The 23,017-nt window shown below is 52.6% G+C and overlaps 1 protein-coding gene across 3 annotated transcripts in view; it reads right to left on the bottom strand.

The window, feature by feature from the left end:
• The window catches only part of LOC144945280 (uncharacterized), a 91,655-nt gene that overhangs the window by 37,251 nt on the left and 31,387 nt on the right, over positions 1-23,017 (bottom strand). For all 3 annotated transcript variants that reach the window (XM_078873669.1, XM_078873670.1, XM_078873671.1), the window contains 10 exons: positions 22,418-22,717; positions 21,124-21,312; positions 19,777-19,947; positions 18,609-18,725; positions 17,816-17,873; positions 16,542-16,625; positions 15,737-15,893; positions 14,967-15,072; positions 8,878-11,385; positions 6,975-7,112 (listed from right to left, as the gene is read on the bottom strand). In XM_078873669.1, coding sequence (XP_078729795.1) covers positions 6,975-7,112; positions 8,878-11,385; positions 14,967-15,072; positions 15,737-15,893; positions 16,542-16,625; positions 17,816-17,873; positions 18,609-18,725; positions 19,777-19,947; positions 21,124-21,312; positions 22,418-22,717 — 3,828 coding nt within the window. The remainder of the gene's footprint in view (positions 1-6,974; positions 7,113-8,877; positions 11,386-14,966; positions 15,073-15,736; positions 15,894-16,541; positions 16,626-17,815; positions 17,874-18,608; positions 18,726-19,776; positions 19,948-21,123; positions 21,313-22,417; positions 22,718-23,017) is intronic.

Raw genomic sequence — 23,017 nt, forward strand, 5'->3', positions numbered from 1 at the left:
GTTAATGCATCCATCCCTCCGCTCGTTCGCTCCCCTCCCGTTCCCCCTCCGCTGTAACTCCGGCCTCCTTCCCACATCCTCCCCGCACCCCGCCCCTACCCCCCCCCAAACTACCCCCAACCCCCCCTCCCGGCGATGTTCCAAAGCTGTACTGTCAGCAGCGATTTGCGTCACTGGCCCGCTGAAACGCACACACGCGACGCCGCTTGATTAAGGCCGTCAAAAACGCAACGGGGATCGGGGCCACAGGTCAACACCTGCGGGGACATCTAACGGGGGAGGGCCAATTTTTGCCGTGCCGAGAGCGGCACGGTTACGTTGCGTTTGCCCAAACAGTTAACAAAATGAAAGGGGATTTTCAGCAAAAACGAAACCCATTATAATAATCGTCCCCGGTGAGAGCAACACAGTTATGAATCCTTGACGGTCATTAGACAAGCAGGTATGAAGTAGCACATGCATGGGGCGTACATAACATAACGTTTCTTTTGCAACAGTCTGCTGACCGACGCTCTTGAGAAACGAGCGGCGATACCGGCACGCGGAATCGTTCTGCACGGTCGGCTTTGTTGGGGTAATCGCCGGAGACCGGTAGCAGTAGCGACGGTGGCGATTCTTGCTTGCGGAAGATTCTCCTGTGAATCCCCCTCTCTCCCCCCGTTCGGCGACGCGGTTCTAAATCCGCTCCTGCAAATAGCCGCCTCCATTATTTATTTATAATAGGGCGTCTATTTCCATTAGCCGGCATGTTACGGGGGGGGGTGGGGAGTAGGTTGGGGGCGGGAAATTGCGTACGCGGGGAAAAATAAATGAACGAGCGTACCGCACGGAGGCGTCATGCAAAAAGCAACCGATACGAGCCGCACAGCTTGTAACGGCGGGCAGAAATCCGATTAGAGTCTGCTTGTCGGGAGGACAAAAGAAGATAAAGCCGACGAATTGTTCGCACGAAATTGTTTCTAATGGCGTTCGCATTTAATCGATGTTCTCGCTTCCTGTTGCACGCTGCAGCGGCGACGACAACGGGCCGCCAAGTCGCACGGTGCACCGTTGGCGCGTCCCTTCCGTGAAAATTCCTTCTCCCGTCGCCAAAGCCGGCCATCTGCTGCCCTCTGCAGGGGTTATGCTTCAGGGCAGGAACCACCCTCCCCCGCACCCCCCCCCCGACCGCCTCTCTAATACGGCTCCTAACAACGGGAGCCTCTCGCCACCCTTTGTGACCATTACCCAGCCAGCGCGTGTCTATAGGTGTGCGCCAACGCGGCTATGCGTCGCAGCTGTGCCTGCTTGTAGACACGCCACGGGGGGAGTTGAGGGAGGGGGGGGCAGAGAGTGGGGAAATTTCTGCCCCCCCACCCCCGCTCCCTTCCCCACGAATTGTGATGCTTGCCTGTTGTACCTCCGATTAGCACGGTTGGCTACGTACGGTGCGAAAGAAGTTCAACATGCATACTTACATAAGTAAATCACAAATTCAATTACATGTGGAGATAGAGAAGAGAATATTTCTCACCGACACTGCTTTAAGCGAGCTTGACTAAGTTGATGAGATAGTGAATGCCGAAACTGGTTGCAAAATTTTGCGCGTATTAAACCAATGCTGCTGAAAATATATACACACTCCCAAAAGGCCGTGCGGCCGACGGCATGCGCGTAAAAAAGGGACACTTTTAATTTATTTTTCACGTGGCGAGACGAATATGGGAAGGTGGTGTAATTGTCTGATTATTTGTTTTCTGCTTATATGTGTTGTACGTCACGGACCATTTGTTGGAGATATTTTTCATTAACGTAAACATGGTAAAAAATTCATAAACAATTCTTGATGTATATTTCATTGCGGATGCATTTAATGTCATACCACGAAAGCTTAATTTATAGGCAATCGATTTTGCTTCCAAACATGAGTTCACCCAAGTCATTTACCCCCGGTCACCCTCGCAATGTTTCACGTGCCTCAATGGGTTTATGTTAAATAAAGTTTTCCCGACTATATAATGGATACCGACTGATTAACTTTGTGTTCCAGTAGAATTAATTTTGCAGTCTAAAAAATGTTCTTCCATCACCGTCTGGGCCCTACCTCTGCCCCTGCGTACAATCTTAGCAGCACACTTGCAAGCACGCATACCCCACTGAGTATTCCCTGCAAGGTGTCCCCCGGTTACGCAAGGAGGGTGGATATGCAGCTCTGTCGCACGCTCAGCGCCTGCCTGCCCTGCCTGCCTGCCTGCGGCACTCAGTCCCAGTCATGTTCAGCCTCTCCCCGTATCTCATACCGTCCAGGGTGGTCTCAAGACTGCTCCAGTCAAGGCATACGGATACCCCATTAAGTTGCCACATCCGATCACTGGAGAAACCTCATGCGGAATGTTTACACTTGGGAACACGTGGAGGATCTGTTGCAGGGATCGCTGGCGGTGTACAAGCGGGTGAGGATGCCGTCGCTTGACTCAGTGTCAACATGATCTTGTTCTCCGTCGTGAGTACCTGGCCAGACACGTCCCCTTCTTTCCCCTCCTCTCTCTATCGTGTCCGATCCTTTTCTCTCTTCTCCCCCAGATTTGCTTTATTTACCTCGTTATTTTCCCAACTCAATAAAGAAGCAATGTCTCTTTCACACATCCGTCTCGCCACGTGAAAGAGAAAAATAATCGAAAGTTTTTCTTACATAATCCATCAGTTGCACGGCCTTCCGGGAGTGCCTATATATCTTTTTAGCAGCATTGTTTCAACACTGGTTTCGACTTTACTTTGCTAGATCACGCCTGGGAAACACAAAGGTTTTACTCGCTGACAAACATTCATTGTTGCTGTATTTCTCCGGTTCCGTATCGCTTTGTTACCGCAGAGCGTAAATAAAAAATAAAATTAAAATTTTAAGCGGGATGTAACGCCAAAGTGCACTCGGCTGTGTGTGCAAGAGTGCGTGAACATGCACGCTTATGCTCCTGGCTCTCTGCTGGCAGGAGGGAGGATGATGTGGAAGCATGGAACAAGGGGGGGGGGGGGGAAATCCAATGCTTGCTGCTCCATTGCCTAGCAATTTTTTCTCCCGCTCACCATTTACCCCAGGCACGAAATTACTTTCTGGATGGGATTTAAACATTTTATGGCGCAGGAGTTGTGCTCGAGTCTCCGGGAGCCGGCAGAGAGAGCGCGCCGTGGTGCCGCGCGTCGTTCATTAGCGCGCCGTGATCGCCGTAAAAAGAAAAAATATATATACACCGTTATGCGCGGGAAGGCAGCATAAATGGGGCGGAAGGTACGGAAGTTTACCGTTTTTTTTAAAATGCGGTGCGTAAATGAATTCACGTGAGGTTGGTTTGTGAAACCACTTCAAATGGCCAATTATTTTGTATATATATATGCCCATCTTGCATTTTTGCTTGCGATATTCAAATCATATTTATATTTTTTAACGGGCAATATGAAAAGGTAATTAAAAAGCCGTGCGTTATAGTGGCTCTTCTGTCCTACGTTAAAAGCACCACTGTGTAAACACGCACACACACACATATATGCTAGAAACGTATATACGTGTAGTGACGTATATTGAGTCACTACGGCGTTTAGCGCCAACTACTCATACAAAATGGAACTGAGCGTGTTAGAGCCTCTCTCTGACACCAGCGAATGTATGGCATAGAAGGGGGCCCTAGGGAGCATGGTTATGGTGACTGTCAGAGGGGGCAGTTGAGGACGTGACAGTCTGGGTGAACCCGAGAGGGCACGTGACCAGGACGGGATAATGAGGGGGGCCAAAAGGTGGCGAGAGGGACACGTGGTGTATAGCCCAGAACCTTCTAGTAGGATCTGAAAGGGGGCATGGCCGAGGGCAGAGCCAGGCCATGCTCAGGGGCATAAAAGGGAGGTCCCCAAGAGCCGATCGAGGCTGTCTTCTGGAATCAACCCGTCGGTGCTACGTCTCTTCGATCCTCGGTCTTCGGTCTTTACGCTCGGCATCGTGGGTCAGACAGTGTGTTACTGACTGACCCGGTTATGTGGTTACCGAGTTGTGGTCTAGTTACCGAGTTGTGGTCGAGTTAATCTGTTGTACGTCATGTAGTTACCCTGTCACGGTGTGAGAATAAACGTGTTGCCTCCAAGTTCAAGTGTGTGCCTCCGTGGAACCCACTAGCTCGGTGATAGAACTAGCGTAGTGTGATGTTTACGCGACAAAAACGACTCACCAAGGCGTCTACGGATGAAGAGCACGACGAGGGGGTGATTCCCCAGACAGCCAAGTTAAAGACCGCAAGGCGGCTCTACAGTGGGAGGGAACCGACGTCTCCGAGCCGTTGCCGTCGGGGATTGAACGCCGGAAGCGCAGCGCCTGCCCTGCCGATTTTTTTGGCCGCACCAGTAGCGTCGGTCGCCGTGTTGGAACTGGAGGGACCGCGGAGTGAAGTCGGTGTGCCGGGACCACGGGGAGACGACTCCGCCGCTGCTGTTTCCCGCGCGCGGGAAACGCAAAAAACGCGGCTCGCGCGAGCGGCCGCCATTTTGTCAGCCGGGAGGGACCGGGTTCCCGCCGAAAAACGTCTCCCGCCAAAACCGACGCCTGCGGAGGGGGACCTTCACTCGTCCCCCGGAGCTCCCCCGTCGTCTGCTTTGAGTGCCGCCTGCCGGGTCACGTGTCAAGAGGATGCCGCGGGACGCCGTCGTCTTCCACCCTGCCGTCCTCCGCTCCTGTGGGCCCTCAGTCGAGTCGCGACACATCCCACACCCGGCCCTTGCAGACACATCATGCAGCGTTTACATGCGCCGGGTCGGATTTGTTTGCCGTTACTCCTCGCCGGGTTGCGGAGCGTGAGGATCGGGTTGTGTTTGGGTGTCGGATGGCCGCGGCGTCCGTTTCAGTTGTCTGCGTTGTTACTTCGTTTTTTGTGTTGTTGTTGTTGTTGTTGCCGTAGAGTTGAGGTGCTCTGAGCCCTGGGGGAAATCCCGTGTTTTGTTGATGATGGGGATATCCAAATGGCAGGTCCAGTGTTGTTCAAAGTCACTGGCTGCATCCTGTCTGTTGTTGGACCGATTTATTGGGAGATCCAAACGACCGGTCCGGTGCTTGTTCAAGGTCACTGACCGTATCCTGTCTGTGTTGCACAGATTTTGTTTTGTTTTTGGTGCGAGAATGCCCCTTAACATCTTGGTGGATCAAGGGTGCGTTGATCTGCCATCTGGCCGTCCTCTCCGTTTCGATTGTGTGCAGCTAGCGCTGCGATGCGAGCCCTGCTGAGAGAGGCTGTTAAAAATTCTCCCCCGATACGGCCGACGCGTGCGACTGTAAAAGTGAGACGCCGCGTCGGAAAGGCGGGGGGGTGGTAAAGGGCGACTATAAATGTCCCTAGTGATCCTCAAAGGAGGGCTGCTGATGTGTGGGATGGAGAAATGCAACACTATAACTTTGTGGTACGCGCCGTTCTGTGGGGCAAAGTATAGAGGGCTGCACACTAACGGTTGCTGCACCTTGGGGTGCAGCATACTGGGTCGACCTTGAAGCGTGACTTCTTTGACCCGGAATGTCGGAAGACGTCCACAATGTACTTAAGAGGTGGATGGGCACCTGGATGGTTCATACTTCGCCCTATCACCACCTGAGTGATGGGATGGTTGCACGGTGGCAGGAGACCCTGAAGTCCATATTGTGTCGATGGGTGTGTGCGTATCCAGTATGACCGCCGCCGTTTGTTGTGTATCCGTCGCGACTGTAAAGTTTTTTCCCCGCCGGGCGGGATCCCTTCATCTCCGCTAATCAAGGGCCGGGTGGCTGATGTGTGTGCCTCCGTGGAACCCACTACATACGTATAAATAAATATGTCCAGGAAAAGGAATGCAAAACTGGAGCAAAGAGTCAGGCGAGATGAGGATGGGGAGGAAGAGGCTACCCCGAGGGCCTCGACGCTGCTGCTGCTGCACGGGGGAGCGGCGTCTTGTTTTCACAGTGGGCGGCGGCGCGGTGAGGGGAGGGGTTCAAAGTGGGCGTGGCCACACGTGGGGGTCACGTGGTTTACGGGAAACTTTAGCGGATTTCACCTCCCGATTAGCACGGTTGGCTACGTATAGTTTCGAAAGAAGCTCAACATACGCACATCTGCGAACTGTGAGGAGCGATGGCATAGTGATTGCTGCCCAAAGAAACCACCGCCTAGACTTTGACTTTGGGCCAAGGCTAGCATGAGTGGTGAGTGATATCCGAACCGGTCCTGAGCCATTCTCCCACTTGGCCATCCCACAGCACAGACCAGCGTGGTGAAGCAGTCTGCCAACCCCCATAATCGGCACTATGTGGAAAGGCCTTCGTACAACAGTGGCTTGACAAGAGCGCTGCACGTTATTCATTTTAAATTGTACAGTACAACGTCGCATATTCAACACGGTGGGGACAAGAGGTATAGGCAGATGTGAGAAATGGTTAGATACGTCAATGTCTATCCAACGACGGCTACACCACGCACTAATAGGTTGGTGGATACAAATAAAGTGTATGCTGCTGTACACCTCCGATTAGCACGGTTGGCTAGGTTCGGTGCGAAAGAAGTTCAATAAATATACTATCTCACGGGAAAGTGCTTGACTGGGCCTTAGAAGCGAGCATATACATACGAGAGATTTAAGAGTACGCACGTGAAGAGGTCCTGATTAGGGAACATCCAAAATACAACATCCATAACCCTGGACACCATTGCAAATGTGATGTTCCACCGAGGCGGGTAGACTACGATGCGCAGATGAGTTACCATCGGTTGGGTTTATTTTAATGAAATATAAATATAAGCAATAAACAAATATATGGTCGAAATTCACCATTTTTACAACCACACACAAATAGCGCGTGGGTCGCAGGCAGTTAATTGGTCAGGCCAAACATGTGACGGACGGTAGGATAAGCGACGTTGTACCGTATGCTTAACAATAGTAATGGTGATAGTGTTGTAAAAACGACATTTCAAGTGAAATAAAACGGCGATCACCTCCTGGGTTAATCTGTCGTTGGCATCGTTGGTCTTCTGCAAGGTCGTGGAGATGCTGGCATTTGTCTCTGCCAGGGCCTCTCTCTCACCCTGCAGCTTGCTCAGCTTCTGCAGGAGCTCTTCGTTGGCTTTAAGCGACTGTTTAAAAGCACCGCCACCACCGACACAAACAACAACAAAACACACCAAAGGGAAGACGTGTTTGAAATGCAGTGACTGCTAAGCATCATATCCAAAGCACATTATCTATTGAATTTAATCAAGACTTGATTCCTTTAATGAGGCGATTTTTCCTTAATAAAAGGTGCCCGTACATAAATGATCATTATCCAGCTAAAAAAATTAAAATCATGCCGTTAGAACAATAATATTAATGATCAGGTTGATTTAAAGTTTGACGTCAACCTCCATTTGTAAACGCCAATCTGAACAGGTAAATGCTTTAATCAATTACTGAAACTTTGGAGGGTCAGTCCAAGTGCCTTTCTCATCTGGCGACGGAGAGAATTCAACAGGGTCAGGGGCCGTGCGAGCAGTAGAATTATACACGAGCCCAACCCAACATGTCGCCGTGTTCAAGCGCGGAAAAAAAACAAGGCGCATGCTGATGCAAGTCCAAACATTGCGCCCTTCAAGTCAACGGGGTCGTGCTCCTTATCGGACGCCCTCCCTCCGGGCGGCGACGCTCGTGCGCGATGAATTATTAGAGACGCGACGTGCGGTTCGGGGAGTCGGGGGGGGGGGGGGAGCGTGGAGGTCGGGCGAGGGAGGGGAGGGGTTAATCATTTCGACGACGTGCAGAATCACGCCGCCTTCTCAATCGCCTCGCAGTTGATGGAAATGAACGGTTTGTGAGAAAAAGATTTCAGAGGATTCAATTTCTAGACAAGAGTAGGCAAGAACACCTCATTACCACATCCTCCGGATTACAAGAGGCACATTTTCACCCCCCCCCCCCGCCCCCCCACCGTTGTATTTTGAAGCAAAAATTTGGGGATGCGTGAATCATATAACCAGTATTAAACTAAAAATAATAACACTACCTGAGCAGCAAATGTGCTAAGAAGAAGGGACAGTGCCCAAAACGTCGCCTATTATATTTATAATTGTTTATTTAAGGTCACACACACAGTGTGTTAATGACGAATGCGTAGAGTTATTTTGTGTTTATCATCTTGGAGATGGGTGCGTGCAAACAGCAGGGTAGGCCCAACTCCCATCATGCCATGCAAACCTATCATTATGTGATCACCACATTGCATGTACAATGCCCTTAGCCTATTCCAGACCCACCAGTCGTATTTTTGTTAAACCTATTTGTTTCCAGCCTGCTCGCAATCTCTTTGTTGTGCTGGGGGGGACGGTTTCCAATGATGCTACAGAGAGCGTCGCGTTTGAAGATGCGTGCGTGTCATCAGATTATCACGAATTTATCGGGGTGTTTCTTACTTTTCCAAAGCGTCTGACAATCCGGAGAATATGATTAGAGAAAATCCTAGGTGTCAAATACCATGTAAACAGTAAATGTGCTTAAGCGGTGTCACACAAGCAAAGCATGGTCGTTAATATCTCATTAAAGCAAAGATTACGCGCGGAGTGTTAAATTTTTTTCGAGTGGAATGCATAAAGAAATGAGGACATGTGACATCCCTCTGGACATGCTTTCTTCAATTAAATAAAATACTGAAATTACCAATTGAACACAATGTGAACAGTGTAAAGCACACACTGTCATGTTATTTTTTTTTCCAAAGAAGCAAAACACGTGCAGAGGTAGAGTCAGCAGACGAGACGACATTTGCATGAGGTAATTGGACAGGAGGATGCTGGTTAGGCAAGTCAGATTGTGACTCGATTCAAGCTCATTAGACGTGTAATCTAATTTTTGCGGCATCCCAGATACCTCCTCTGCCTGCGCCGATTTGGCAGAGCACGTCAACTCGAGTTCTTTCAACTGCGCTGCCGTGTCCTCCTCCTTCTTCAGCCAGCATGCCCTCTCTTCATCCAGCGCCTTCGCGACGGCCGCCCGCTCCCGCTCGCGTGCGTCGCCCTCCTGTCGCTCCCTCTCTGCCGCCGCCCTCTCCGTTTCGCTCCGCAGGGAAGCGACGAGGGCGCGCAGCTCTGCGCACTCCTCGGCCGACGCGTCGCGCTCCCCCTCCGCGTTCCGCCGCTCCTCCCCCAGCGCCGCCTCCCTCGCCTCGACCTCCCGCCGAAGCGACTCTGCCTGCTCCCTCTTGGCGGCCGCCTCCGCGATTTCGACGCGGAGAGCCGCGGCCAGCTCGCCAAGCTCCGAGCACCGGCCCTCCAGTCGCCCGCGCTCCTCCTCCAGCCGCGTCTGTTCGGTGGTCGCCCGCTCGCGGCCCGCGGCGGCCTCCTCCAGCTGCTCGCGAAGTGACGACCCTTCCTCGCGCAGCCGCGCCATCCCCTCCGCCTGCCGTTCGCGCTCAGCCTCCAGCTCCTGCTGCTTGGAGATCAGCTCGAGTTGCTTGCCGGCCCCCTCCTGCTGCGCAGCGACGATCTCCCGTCGGGTTAGGTCCGCCTCCTCGGCCGCCCTCACCAGCGCGACGGCTTTCTCTTTCAGCTCAGAGTTTTCTTTGCCCGCAGATTCACACTCCGCTCGCACCTCCTCCAGTTTAGCAGCGAGCGCTTCGTACTTTGCGAGCTGCTCCCCTTCTCTTGCAGCCGCCTCCCGTTGCAAGTTGCCGGCCTCCTCTAGCTCTTTCCTTAAGCCAGACGTCTCGTCCTGCAACTGAGCGCTGCGGCTCAGCAGAGCGTTGAACTCATTCGTGAGCCGCTGCTGCTCCGTGTCGAGCTTCTCGCATTTGGCGTCGGACTCCTGCTGCCTCGTCGCCATTTCCCGTTGCTTCGAGGCTGCGTCGTCCAGGTCTTTGCGCAGAGCCGACACCAGATCTTGAAGCTCCCCGTTCTCCTTCGACAGATCATCGTGCCGAGTCGCCAGCTCGGACTGCGCCAGTATCATTTCCTCCTGCTTAGAGATCAGCTCCTGCTCCCTGGCCGAATCGCTTTGATGCTTAGCGACCGCGTCTTCCAAATCCCTACTCAGGCAAGACACGTTCGCTTCGAGAGTCACCTTTTCTTCCGCCAGCAAGTCCCGTTGTTTCACCAACGCGTTGCACTCCGACTCGACCCCCTTCTGTTTGGCGGCCATCTCCTCTCTCTCCAGCGCCGCCTCCCGCTCTCTCCCAGCCATCGCTTCTAGCTCGGCGCGCAGAGACGCCGCCTGCTCTCGCATCTCCTCCCCGTCTCGCTGTAGCGTGGCGCTCTCCGTCTCCTGTCGTCGCTGAGTGGCCAGCAGCTCCTCCTGGCGAGAGACGAGGCTCTCGCGCTCCTGCAGGAGGGCCGCGCGCTCCGAGTCCGTCACCTTGCTGTCGCTCCGCAGCTCCTCCAGCATGCGAGCGAGCCGCCCATTCTCTGCCGACACGCGCTCGCTCTCCAGCCTTAGCGACTCGTTTTCGGCTTTGCCTGCCTTCACTGCCTCTTTCAATGAGTCTCTCTCCTTCTCGGCGGCCTCTAGACCACCCCGGGTGTCCTGCAGAAGGGCCGCACCACGTTCCTTCTCCGCCTCGAGTTTGGCAACGTCTTCTTTGGTGCAGCTGAGCTCGCTCCGAAGCCGTTCGGACGACGCTAGCAGCTCATCCCGTTCCGATTCCGCACGCAATTTGCCGCTTTTCAACTCCTCGACGGCAGCCGCCAGCGTTTCAGCCTCACCCTTGAGCTGCGCGTTGCTCGTGCGCGCCGTTGTCAGGTCGTTCGCCTGCTGCTCAACAACGCTTTGCAACTGCCGCGTTAGGGCATCCGCCTCGGTTTGTTTGCATCGAGCGTCGCCGAGCTCCTCCGACAGCTTCTTCTTCTCCTCCGCCAGACCGCCGGCTTCAGATCTTCCGGCTTCGACTTGACCCTTCATTTCTGCCAGCGCGGCCTTCAAGCCTTCCACTTCATTTTCAAGGGCGCCACGCCTCTCCTTCTCCTCCCGCAGAGCCTCGCTCAGCCCGTCCCGCTCCTCCGCCAGAATGGCCGCCTCCGCCGCGACCGATTCTCCGATCTGCCGGCTCTTCTCCACTCGCTCCCCGAGGGCGTCGCGGTCCTGCCGCAGGGACGCGGCCTCAGACTCGAGCCTCCGACCCTCGGCGATCAGAGCCTCCTTCTCTTCGTGCAGGACGTCGCGGCCCAACGAGAGCTCCCGGTGCCCTGCCCGCGCCTCGTCTAGCTCCCCGCCCAGCGAGACGCAGCGCGCTTCCAGGTCGGCGAGCTGGCTCGACGCCAGTTCCTTTTCGGAGGCGAGCGAGTCTCGCTCGGCCAGTGCCGCGCCGTGGCTCGAGAGCAAGGCGTCTAGCTCGTGCGACAGGCGCGCGCGTTCGGCCTCCGCAGAGGCTAGCTCGACGGTTAGCGACTGTGGAAGGTGTTGTGTGTGTGGGGGGTGCGGCGGGTTGGGGGAGGGGGGAGGGGGGGCAAAGTAAACAAAACAATAAAAAGCAGCAAAATAAAAACAAGCAAAAAAATACAGACAACCGGAAAGACAGAGGGCAGCAAGTAGATATGTGTAACGTTAAATGGAAAAAAAATAAGTGTAATCGCTTTTTCATTATGAAATGATATTAGCCTCATGAAGTTCAAGAACAATTATAATGGGCAAGGAATGAAAGGAATGGCGGCTTCTGCAAAGGTCCCGTTCCACATTTACAATTCACTTCTTGTTCTTCCTTCTTTTGTGGCTCCAAAAGCAAAGGTGCGGTTGCATGGGTTCACAATCCGTCCCTGTAACATGGCCAACATTCCACTGTATACGTGACACGCATTTCTAAAACCACTTACCCATCACCCAGGTCTACCCATCACCCAGGTCTACCCATCACCCAGGTCTTACCCATCACCCAGCTCCTACCCATCACCCAGCTCCTACCCATCACCCAGGTCTACCCATCACCCAGCTCCTACCCATCACCCAGCTCCTACCCATCACCCAGGTCTACCCATCACCCAGCTCCTACCCATCACCCAGCTCCTACCCATCACCCAGCTCCTACCCATCACCCAGCTCCTACCCATCACCCAGGTCTACCCATCACCCAGCTCCTACCCATCACCCAGCTCCTACCCATCACCCAGCTCCTACCCATCACCCAGCTCCTACCCATCACCCAGGTCTACCCATCACCCAGCTCCTACCCATCACCCAGCTCCTACCCATCACCCAGGTCTACCCATCACCCAGCTCCTACCCATCACCCAGCTCCTACCCATCACCCAGCTCCTACCCATCACCCAGCTCCTACCCATCACCCAGGTCTACCCATCACCCAGCTCCTACCCATCACCCAGCTCCTACCCATCACCCAGCTCCAACCCATCACCCAGCTCCTACCCATCACCCAGCTACTACCCATCACCCAGGTCTACCCATCACCCAGCTCCTACCCATCACCCAGCTACTACCCATCACCCAGCTCCTACCCATCACCCAGCTCCTACCCATCACCCAGCTCCTACCCATCACCCAGCTCCTACCCATCACCCAGCTACTACCCATCACCCAGGTCTACCCATCACCCAGCTCCTACCCATCACCCAGCTCCTACCCATCACCCAGCTACTACCCATCACCCAGGTCTACCCATCACCCAGCTCCTACCCATCACCCAGCTCCTACCCATCACCCAGCTACTACCCATCACCCAGGTCTACCCATCACCCAGCTCCTACCCATCACCCAGCTCCTACCCATCACCCAGCTCCTACCCATCACCCAGGTCTACCCATCACCAAGCTCCTACCCATCACCCAGCTCCTACCCATCACCCAGCTCCTACCCATCACCCAGGTCTACCCATCACCAAGCTCCTACCCATCACCCAGCTCCAACCCATCACCCAGCTTCTACCCATCACCCAGCTCCTACCCATCACCCAGCTCCTACCCATCACCCAGGTCTACCCATTACCCAGGTCCTACCCATCACCCAGGTCCTACCCATCACCCAGCTCCTACCCATCACCCAGCTCTTACCTATCACCCAGCTCCTACCCATCACCCAGCTCCAACCCATCACCCAGGTCTACCCATCACCCAGCTCCTACCCATCACCCAACTCCAACCCATCACCCAGGTCTACCCATCACCCAGGTCTACCCATCACCCAGCTCCTTACCCATCACCCAGCTCCTACCCATCACCCAGCTCCTACCCATCACCCAGCTCCTACCCATCACCCAGGTCTACCCATCACCCAGCTCCTACCCATCACCCAGCTCCTACCCATCACCCAGGTCTACCCATCACCCAGCTCCTACCCATCACCCAGCTCCTACCCATCACCCAGCTCCTACCCATCACCCAGCTCCTACCCATCACCCAGCTCCTACCCATCACCCAGGTCCTACCCATCACCCAGCTCCTACCCATCACCCAGGTCTACCCATCACCCAGGTCTACCCATCACCCAGCTTCTACCCATCAACCAGCTCCTACCCATCACCCAGGTCTACCCATCACCCAGCTCCTACCCATCACCCAGCTCCTACCCATCACCCAGCTTCTACCCAAAACCCAGCTCCTACCCATCACCCAGGTCTACCCATCACCCAGCTCCTACCCATCACCCAGCCACTACCCATCACCCAGCTCCTACCCATCACCCAGCTCCTACCCATCACCCAGCTCCTACCCATCACCCAGCTCCTACCCATCACCCAGGTCTACCCATTACCCAGGTCCTACCCATCACCCAGCTCCTACCCATCACCCAGCTCTTACCCATCACCCAGCTCATACCCATCCCCCAACTCCTACCCATCACCCAGGTCTACCCATCACCCAGCTCCTACCCATCACCCAGCTCTTACCTATCACCCAGCTCCTACCCATCACCCAGCTCCAACCCATCACCCAGCTCCTACCCATCACCCAGCTCCTACCCATCACCCAGGTCTACCCATCACCCAGGTCTACCCAACACCCAGGTCTACCCATCACCCAGCTCCTTACCCATCACCCAGCTCCTACCCATCACCCAGCTCCTACCCATCACCCAGCTCCTACCCATCACCCAGGTCTACCCATCACCCAGCTCCTACCCATCACCCATGTCTACCCATCACCCAGCGTATACCCATCAACCAGCTCCGACCCATCACCCAGGTCTACCCATCACCCAGCTCCTACCCATCACCCAGCTCCTACCCATCACCTAGCTCCTACCCATCACCCAGGTCTACCCATCACCCAGCTCCTACCCATCACCCAGCTCCTACCCATCACCCAGCTCCTACCCATCACCCAGCTCCTACCCATCACCCAGCTCCAACCCATCACCCAGCTTCTACCCATCACCCAGCTCCTACCCATCACCCAGCTCCTACCCATCACCCAGGTCTACCCATCACCCAGCTCCTACCCATCACTCAGCTCCTACCCATCACCCAGGTCTACCCATCACCCAGCTCCTACCCATCACCCAGCTCCTACGCATCACCTAGCTCCTACCCATCACCCAGGTCTACCCATCACCCAGGTCTACCCATCACCAAGCTCCTACCCATCACCCAGCTCCTACCCATCACCCAGCTCCTACCCATCACTCAGGTCTACCCATCACCCAGCTCCTACCCATCACCCAGCTCCTACCCATCACCCAGCTCCTACCCATCACCCAGCTCCTACCCATCACCCAGCTCCTACCCATCACCCAGGTCTAACCATCACCCAGCTCCTACCCATCACCCAGATCTACCCATCACCCAGGTCTACCCATCACCCAGCTCTTACCCATCACCCAGCTCCTACCCATCACCCAGCTCCTACCCATCACCCAGCTCCTACCCATCACCCAGGTCTACCCATCACCCAGGTCTACCCATCACCCAGCTCCTACCCATCACACAGGTCTACCCATCACCCAGCTCCTACCCATCACCCAGCTCCTACCCATCAACCAGGTCTACCCATCACCCAGGTGTACCCATCACCCAGGTCTACCTTCGCGCTCGTCTCGGCCCTGCGTTCCGACTCGAGCAGCTTCTCGGAAACACTGGCCGCCAACTCACGCTCCAGCGCCAGGCCAGCCTGCAGCTCCTCCACTTGCCTGGCAGGACACACATCGTCACGCGAAGAGGGGGCGGGGGTGGGGGACGCGGAAGCTACATTGGTCACATGTACGCAACACGTTTCTATCCCCATTGCTCCTGTCGGCTCGTGTCACTCGCAAAGCGGTGATGCCCTCTTGCGTTTGCCAATCAGAAGCAGTATCCACTCGGTTCAGCCCTTGCTTAACTTATCAGACCTGTTGAGCTCCAGACACATTCTGCGGGCGTGATTTGGTCACAGCCAATGTTGCAGTGACACCGCAACAGGTGTATTTATACTTTTTTTTTTATCCCGACTGTGCTATCACGCAACACGTTTCTATCCCCATTGCTGTGCTATCAAGTGCCCGTTCGGATCCGCCAGTGGAGCAGCGGCAAGCGTTCGTGATGAAGAACGACCCGTCGGGAACAGCGGAAACCACGGGCTGTCTCCGAGATCCCTTCGAGTGGCCTCTTGTCCACGCTGGTCAGCGCGGGTTTCTGAAGGCAGGGAACGCCGACGTGGACACACAGAAGTACTACGCAGTGCAAACGACGGAATGTTTTGCTAACAATGCCCACTGCTGAGCCGCTACGCAGCTGAAGAATAAACCTTGCCAGTTGCTCTGCCTCCATCATTTCGACAGAGAGCAGCCAACAGCAAAAAAAAAGGGGCAATCGCACTTGTCTCTCTTCCTGATGTCATCGTTCATCTTTGTGAGCTGTGCCGAGCTGTCTCCGGAAGACTGGATCATCTGGGCGATGTCCTCCTCCAGCTTCTGCTTGTCTCGCGCGAGCTGCTCCGCCTTCTCCTCCCCCGTGTGCACCTTGCGCTCTAGCGCTGGACAACAAAGACAGATTCCCCCGAATAGCCTAAACAAACTATTTAAATCGATACGGTCACTTAGAACGATATAAAATACGTTTCTAAACAATGCGGTTTCCAAGAGTAACCAGCGAGCGCGAACAAATTACGTCATGCATGTAGAGAGTCTATTGAATTTTTTTTTTTTTGCAGTTACTAACAAATTAAGATACTTCACAAAACGGGCAATTGATTCAAACATTGATGTTCATTATTCGTATTTCTCAAAACCATGGAGGGTCAGGCACACGGGGGGGGGGGGGGTGGGTATACTACTCGGTTGAAAGAAAATTGAACAAGGGGATAACCAGTATTCTTAGGTTTTTTCGGTAAAGTCAAGTAGGTAAAAAATTTAAATTCATAAAAGTAAAATAAAAATAAAATAAAAATCACGACGTTTCGGAGGCAACACAAGCCTCCGTCTTCAGGTGGAACCGTCTCAACACAGCTATTGATACAGCTATCGTGCCGTTAATTTTTATTTTACTTTAATTAATTTAAATTTTTTACCTACGTGACTTTACCGAAAAAACCTAAGAATATGAATCCTTGCAGTCACGAAAGCTTCAAATCTAGGATAACCAGTAGCCAAACAAAGGTTGAGAAACCACTGCTCCACCTTACCGGACAACTCGGTCTTCACTTGCTGGAGCGCGGTGCTCAGCCCTGAGTTCTGCTCCTCCCGCGAGCTCACCTTTTCTTCCAGTTCTGTCGGGGGAAAAAAATAACAACTCAAAGGCCATCGCCCGTGACGGCCCACCAGATTACCGTATTCTCACCAATTATAAGATGCTCTTTATCCCGCCTTTTATTTTAAAGTAGATGTATTATAATCTGGTTGTTATATTTCGATTTAAAGCTTTCGTAACTGCAGGGATTCATCTTTTTGGTTCTTTCGGGAAAGTCACGTAGAAGGGAAGTAATAAAATAATAAAAATAAAACATAATAAAATAATTCTCACGACGTTTCGGCCACAACGCAAGCAGCCGTCCTCAGGTGAAGACCAGGTCTGTCGATGTTTCGGCGTTGTGGCCGAAACGTCCTGAGAATTATTTTATTATGTTTTATTTTTATCATTTTATTACTTCCCTTCTACGTGACTTTACCGAAAGAACCAAGAAGATGTATCTGGTTGATGTTTGTGTACCTGGTCCAGCGTTTAAACATCCTCTCTGGAGAGGGAAAGGTGGTCGGGCGTGATGCTCGTGTGTCATACCAGCCTTCATTAGGTACGACTCGCTAACCGCACTTGCCCCAACAGTCTGTTTAGGCTATATGGGCGATCTTTGTCTTTGTGTGCGAGACCAGATTTGTGGAACTATGTTGACACCAGACGCAAGTTTCTGGCGTGTTTTACTTTCATGAGCATTTCACAATCTGGAGAATATGGTTTTATTTGTATTTGAAAAACATTCAAGACGAGGATGAGTCTCATTTACAAGAGTGGCCTGGGTCACACAAATGCCAAAGTAAAAAAAAATGTAAGTACAGATCTAAATGTCGAGTGAAATTGGAAAAATAACACTATGTAACAAATAGTGTTACATAATAACCAGGCTACAGTCTACATTATAGACTGCCAGTACACTCTGATTTAGAACCAGGCTACCGTCTACATTAGTGTTTTTTCGTTTTTTTTTATTTTTCTTTATCTTTATTCACTTTATTTTTATTTTTTCTATCTACGTGACTTTACCGAAAGAACCTAAGAATACTAACATAATTTGTGCTCCTGGGTAGTAAGTGTTGTTTCCTAATTGCTTATGCCCCAAAATTACAGAAAATTGATATTATTCCCCACAAACTTTACTTTTGTGACCAGGACAGTGATTGTTACACAGTGTAAAACTAATTAAGACATGACGTGCAACTCTAAATAAAATTCTGTTGACTGCACCTTCAATAGTTTGTTGCAGGCGGGTTCCTTTTTCGGTCACAGACTTCATTTCTTCCGTCTAAAAGCAGACATCATATGTGTTAAACGATAACTGTAATCACCATCATTATCATCGTTGTCGCTTAGCATTTATTCCACGCCTCCCATGCAATACCTCTCGAGGCGGCCTGCGGCAAGGGACCCCCCCAGGGGCAGCTGCCCCTGTGTGGCTACAGGGTGAAACGAGCCAGTAGGGGGCGACGTTGTTACGCGGCTTCCTAATCAGGTAACTTTCGAAAACAATCACTGCATTCCGCATTTTCAAATGTGCTTCTGCGGTCATCTGAAATGGTCTTCCTTCAGATATTACGAAGCAATTTAAATCTAGATTGAAAGCTTTTTATTTAGAACAGTTTTTTTTGGTTAGTTTGGTGTCCTTCCACCGCACCTCCGATTCGCAGGCTTGGCTACGTACGGTGCGAAAGTTCAACATACAGTATGTGCATATATTTTGAAATATTTATCAAACTAGCCAAACTTTTGGGACACGAGGCGAACACACGTGGCCCTAACTCTCGAATCACATCGCAGGACCTTTAAAGTTCACTGCAGAGCAGGCGACACCGTAATTTATCTTGAATACACCCTGGCAGCATATACCAGGGTATCCGCCGGGGTCGAACGGCGAACCCACGCAAAACACGGCAAGAGCACGCTACCGCTGGGCCAGATCGCAGTGGACGTGACGTGAGAACACTTTCGCTGGCAACGCTAAAATCCGGAACGAAATGTCAAAAGCGAGGGCCACACTTACCCGCTCAGACAGTTTCTGTTGCAGCTGGCCCCTATCGTCATTGAGAGATGAAACCTCCTGGCGCAGGCCCTCCATCTCTCCTTCCTTCACTTGCAACTTCTCAGCGAGCTCTCCGGCCTGTGCGGACGGGCAAAGTAAAAATACCGCTAAGCCCCACTCTCTCAGGTACCTTCGCTGAAATAATGCTAAACCAGGCAGCCGAGTGTACTGCAATATTTATGGAGTGAGCAGGTGGGAACCTGCCACTGCCAATTCACAGATAAATAATTCCTCATTTTAAAAATATTTTTTACTCACGCTGAGCCCTGGCTCCAAGCCCAGGATAAACGTTGTGAAGTATAAAGATTGTTTCATTTCCCCTGTAGCGCCTGACTGACTGCCGCGTAAAGTACCGTTAGAAAGCGCGAATTAAGGCCGACGCGATGCACGATGGGGTTGGTGTGGCCTGCACGACTCCAAGCAGCCTTCGTCTCTCCTCTGTGCTGATGTTATGCACTGCAACCTGGTACTCATTTGAAGTCACATCATTTTGGATAAGGCCCATTGAGTTCAACTTTTTTTCAACTGCAATTCCGTGTGGAGGGCTTCATCCAGCAGTGGAGGTGTAAACTAAACTAATCAACGGAGGCCTCGGGGAGGCCCAGGAACCGGATCAGATCTTCGTTACCGATGTTGGTCGTGAGCGGGAAATTAAACCCGTGTGTTCGGGTTCGAAGAGCAGCATGCTAACCACTGCACCACTGCTCGACACAAAGATGAAGATCACCCGTAGAGCCTTAACAGACTGTTGGGGCAAGTACTGTTAAGCGAGTAACTATGAAGGCTGGCACGGCACACGAGGGGGTGGGTGTCAAATACCACGCCCGGCCACCTTTGCCTCCCCAGTAGCGATATTTACACACAGCACCAGATACTCATTTGAGGCTGAGTCGACCTAGGGGAGGCCCAGGACCGGTTCAGATAATTGTCACTGGTGTTGGCCGTGAGTGGGAATCGAACTCGCATTACTGGTTTCGTAGAACAGCTCGCCAACTGCTACACAACCGCTGCTGACACACACACAAACATACAAACACGCAGTTTCACACGAGCGCACACGTGCGCACAGGCACCCAATTTGCGTGCATGAAAACAAGCGAGAGGCGAGCGTGGCACAGACGGCTGTTACCGTGTCGCCAGCAGACAGTCTCTCGGCCTCCACGGCGCTGCACGTGCTCAGGGCCGCGGCCAGCTTCCCGCGCAGGGCCTCGTTTTCCTTGCGGGAAGCCTCCGTCTCCTCCGCCAGCCTCTCGCACTCGCGACACTTCTCCTCGAGCTCTGACACGCGGCTCTGCAACGCCTGTGGCAAAGCGGGCGCACGGAACACGCAGCTACGTTGTTACCACCGAAGCGGTGCCATGCGTGCTCCCTATGAATTTATTGCTTTAAATTTTGTAATTTTTTTCCACCCCCACCCAATGTCAATTATTTCAACTACTCTTCCGGTCTCATGTCACGAGAAGTTCAAGTTCATTTATTAGGTATAGCCCTGTGAGCCATTCGGCTCTTGAATCGGGTGCAACAGCAACAAAAAAACAAAAACATGAACAAATACATCTTAAAGTGAATATATGACTGAGTGCAAACAGAAAATCCTAGAAAAGACAGCAAAATATTGCAGAAAAAACACCATACAGTGTGATGCAAGTCAAACAGCCACCAACAACCACAAGACAACTTAGATTAAGGCCATCAGTCTAACTCTGTACTACAACAAACAAACATGGCTAAACCAATACACTTTTCGAAATCACCAAAATAAAGCCATGAAAGCAATGAAACAGTGATCATAGGAATGTCACGGGAAGGAGCGTCCATTCAAAACCCCTTCGCCGAGTAGTGCATCACCACATCTCACGAGATCTGGCGTGAAGAAGGCAAAACTATGGAACCGCTCTCCGAGATCCCTTCCAGTGGGCGGCTGCACTTTTCCCACGTGGCCTGGTCCAGGCAAACATTCGTCGCGCGGCAGTCAGACAGCGCGCTAACCCCGTTGCACTCCCACTGTTGTACACAGACAAAGATCCCCTAGAAATAGCCTTAATAGACTTGTTGGGGCTTGTGCTGTTAGCGAAAACACAAGGAGATGGGGTAGCCAACACCACACCTGGCCGCTCTTGCACACGTAGGCCTCGGCAAGGTAAGGTAAAAGTGTAAAAACAACGAGCCTACTTTTACCCTACCTTTTACCTTACCACAATACAATCACTCTACCCCTACCTTTTACCCTTTAGCAGGTAAGGTAAAAGGTAAAAAGCAACGAGCCTACCTTTAACCCTACCCTTTACCCTTACCCCTTGGCATGTCGACACCTTTAGCCTTTACCTTTACCCTTTTACCCGGTCTAAAGGGTACAATTACCTTACCTTGCCGAGGCCTATGCACACGCACACACGTACGTGCACGCGCGCGCACACACAGACCCACTCGCGCGTGTGTGTGTGTGTGGCCGTGTCATGCAAGTGACGTAGTCAACCTGCTTCTCCGTGTCCGTCTTCTCGGCCTCCTTGAGCTTGTCCTCGGCCTGCGAGAGCTTCGTCAGCATCTCCTCGAGCTCCAGCATGTGCTGGGTGCCGGCCAATTCCAGCTGCTGCTTCACGCGCTCCACCTCGCTCTCGCGCCCCTTCAGCGATTCTCCGAGCTTCACCTTCAACTCCTCCTTCTCCTGCGCAGGGCAACACCAGAGCGCAGCACCGGCGATGATAAGCTAAAACTATTTCGATTTTATTCTTGGGTTTTTTCGGTAAAGTCACGTAGGTAAAAAAGAAAAAAAGAAAATTAATAAAAGTAAAATAAAAATAAAATAAAAATCACGACGTTTCGGAGGCAACACAAGCTTCCGTCTTCAGGTGGAACCGTCACAGCACGCTTGCTGTATCAAGTAATTAAAGCTTTCGTGACTGCAGGAATTCATATTCGGTTGGGTCTTTCGGTAAAGCCACGTAGATAGAAAAATAATAAAAGTATCACGACGTTTCGATCGCAACACAAGCAATCGTCATAAGGTGAAAAAATACAGCGGGAAAGCTGCTGAGGCAGGATGTTATAAAGGTTTGAGATGGGTGTAGCCCAAGGGTCATAAGCGAATTGGGCGGGGCTGGAGATGAAATTTGCATGTCAATGTAAGATCGGAGAGCTGAGCTACCTCCACGACGACGCAGCTGTGGAGGTGGCCATTGTATTGTGAGAGATTAGCATGTCAATGTAAGAAAAACACAAAAACCACCGCCACATCGAGGAAAACAAGCAACGGTGGCTGTGTTAGTGAGATATTTAGCCTGTTAATGTAAAGACATTTAACCTGGTCATGTAACTCAGAGAGTCGGAAATAACTGCTAACATTGGCAGATAGGACGGAAACATTAAAGCCAGTTATGACTTAAACTGGTTAATAACGTCCTTCAAATGACTGCTCATTTTGTACCCATCTTCTCGGTTTAAATTGTGTCTGTGTTTACATATCTGGATGGCTTCATGAACGAATCTTTGCTGATAGCCAGTGGGTTTGCAGAGTGGTCGGGTTTCGAACCCACGACCTCCTGCATACCAGGCGAGGTAGTTAACATCTCGCCACCGGGGCAAGATGTTAAAGAGGGTTGCTCCGGAGCCGCTGGTTGCTGACCGCCTGCATTGGAGGGACCACAAGAGATGGCGAATGTGCGGTGAAGCAGTGGAACAACCACGTGTACCACCGCCACCAGCCACCCTGTCATGCGAGCGAGCGCGCGTGCAGTTCCACGGATAAATCCCACGCGTCAGGCCCCACTCACCTTGAGGTGCGCGGCGCTCTCCCGCTCCAGTTTGACACGCTCGCCCTTCAGCGCCTCCAGCGCCGCCGCCGCTTCGACTCCCGGGGCGGCCGAGCGGCTGGCGGCGTCCTCCAGGGCCTGGCGGTGAGCGGCATCCACCGCCTCGAGGCGTTCCTTCCACAGCTGCACTTCGCTGGTCGTGGCGGCCAGCTCCCGGCGGAGAGACTCGGCCTCGGCGTGGGCCTTCTTGAGGGCTTCGGCCTCGCTCAGGGCCGCATCCAGACTCTCCTGGAGGGCCTTCGCCGCTCGCCGCTCCTCCGCCTTTCAATGGGAAGACAACAGCGGTCGGGGGGGGAGGGGGGGGGGAGTTGGAGCAAAGGGGCCAGCAGATGCGTACGTGCGTGAGTGCGCGCGCATCCGGTTGTGCCGCATGTTGTCTGGCATGATGTCCCCACGTTTCGAACTGCCTACCTGTTTGGAAGCTTCTTCAGGAAGCGAAGCTTCTTCTGGAACAATTTAGCAATCATATCGATTTCAACAAATACATTCAATTGGAATACACAGCACTTATTCGAGTGAGATGTATACACAATAAATGTAACATACCCAAGAGAAAATGCC

This window comes from Lampetra fluviatilis, chromosome 37 (assembly GCF_964198595.1).
Source record: "Lampetra fluviatilis chromosome 37, kcLamFluv1.1, whole genome shotgun sequence".
Classification (NCBI taxonomy): domain Eukaryota; kingdom Metazoa; phylum Chordata; class Hyperoartia; order Petromyzontiformes; family Petromyzontidae; genus Lampetra; species Lampetra fluviatilis.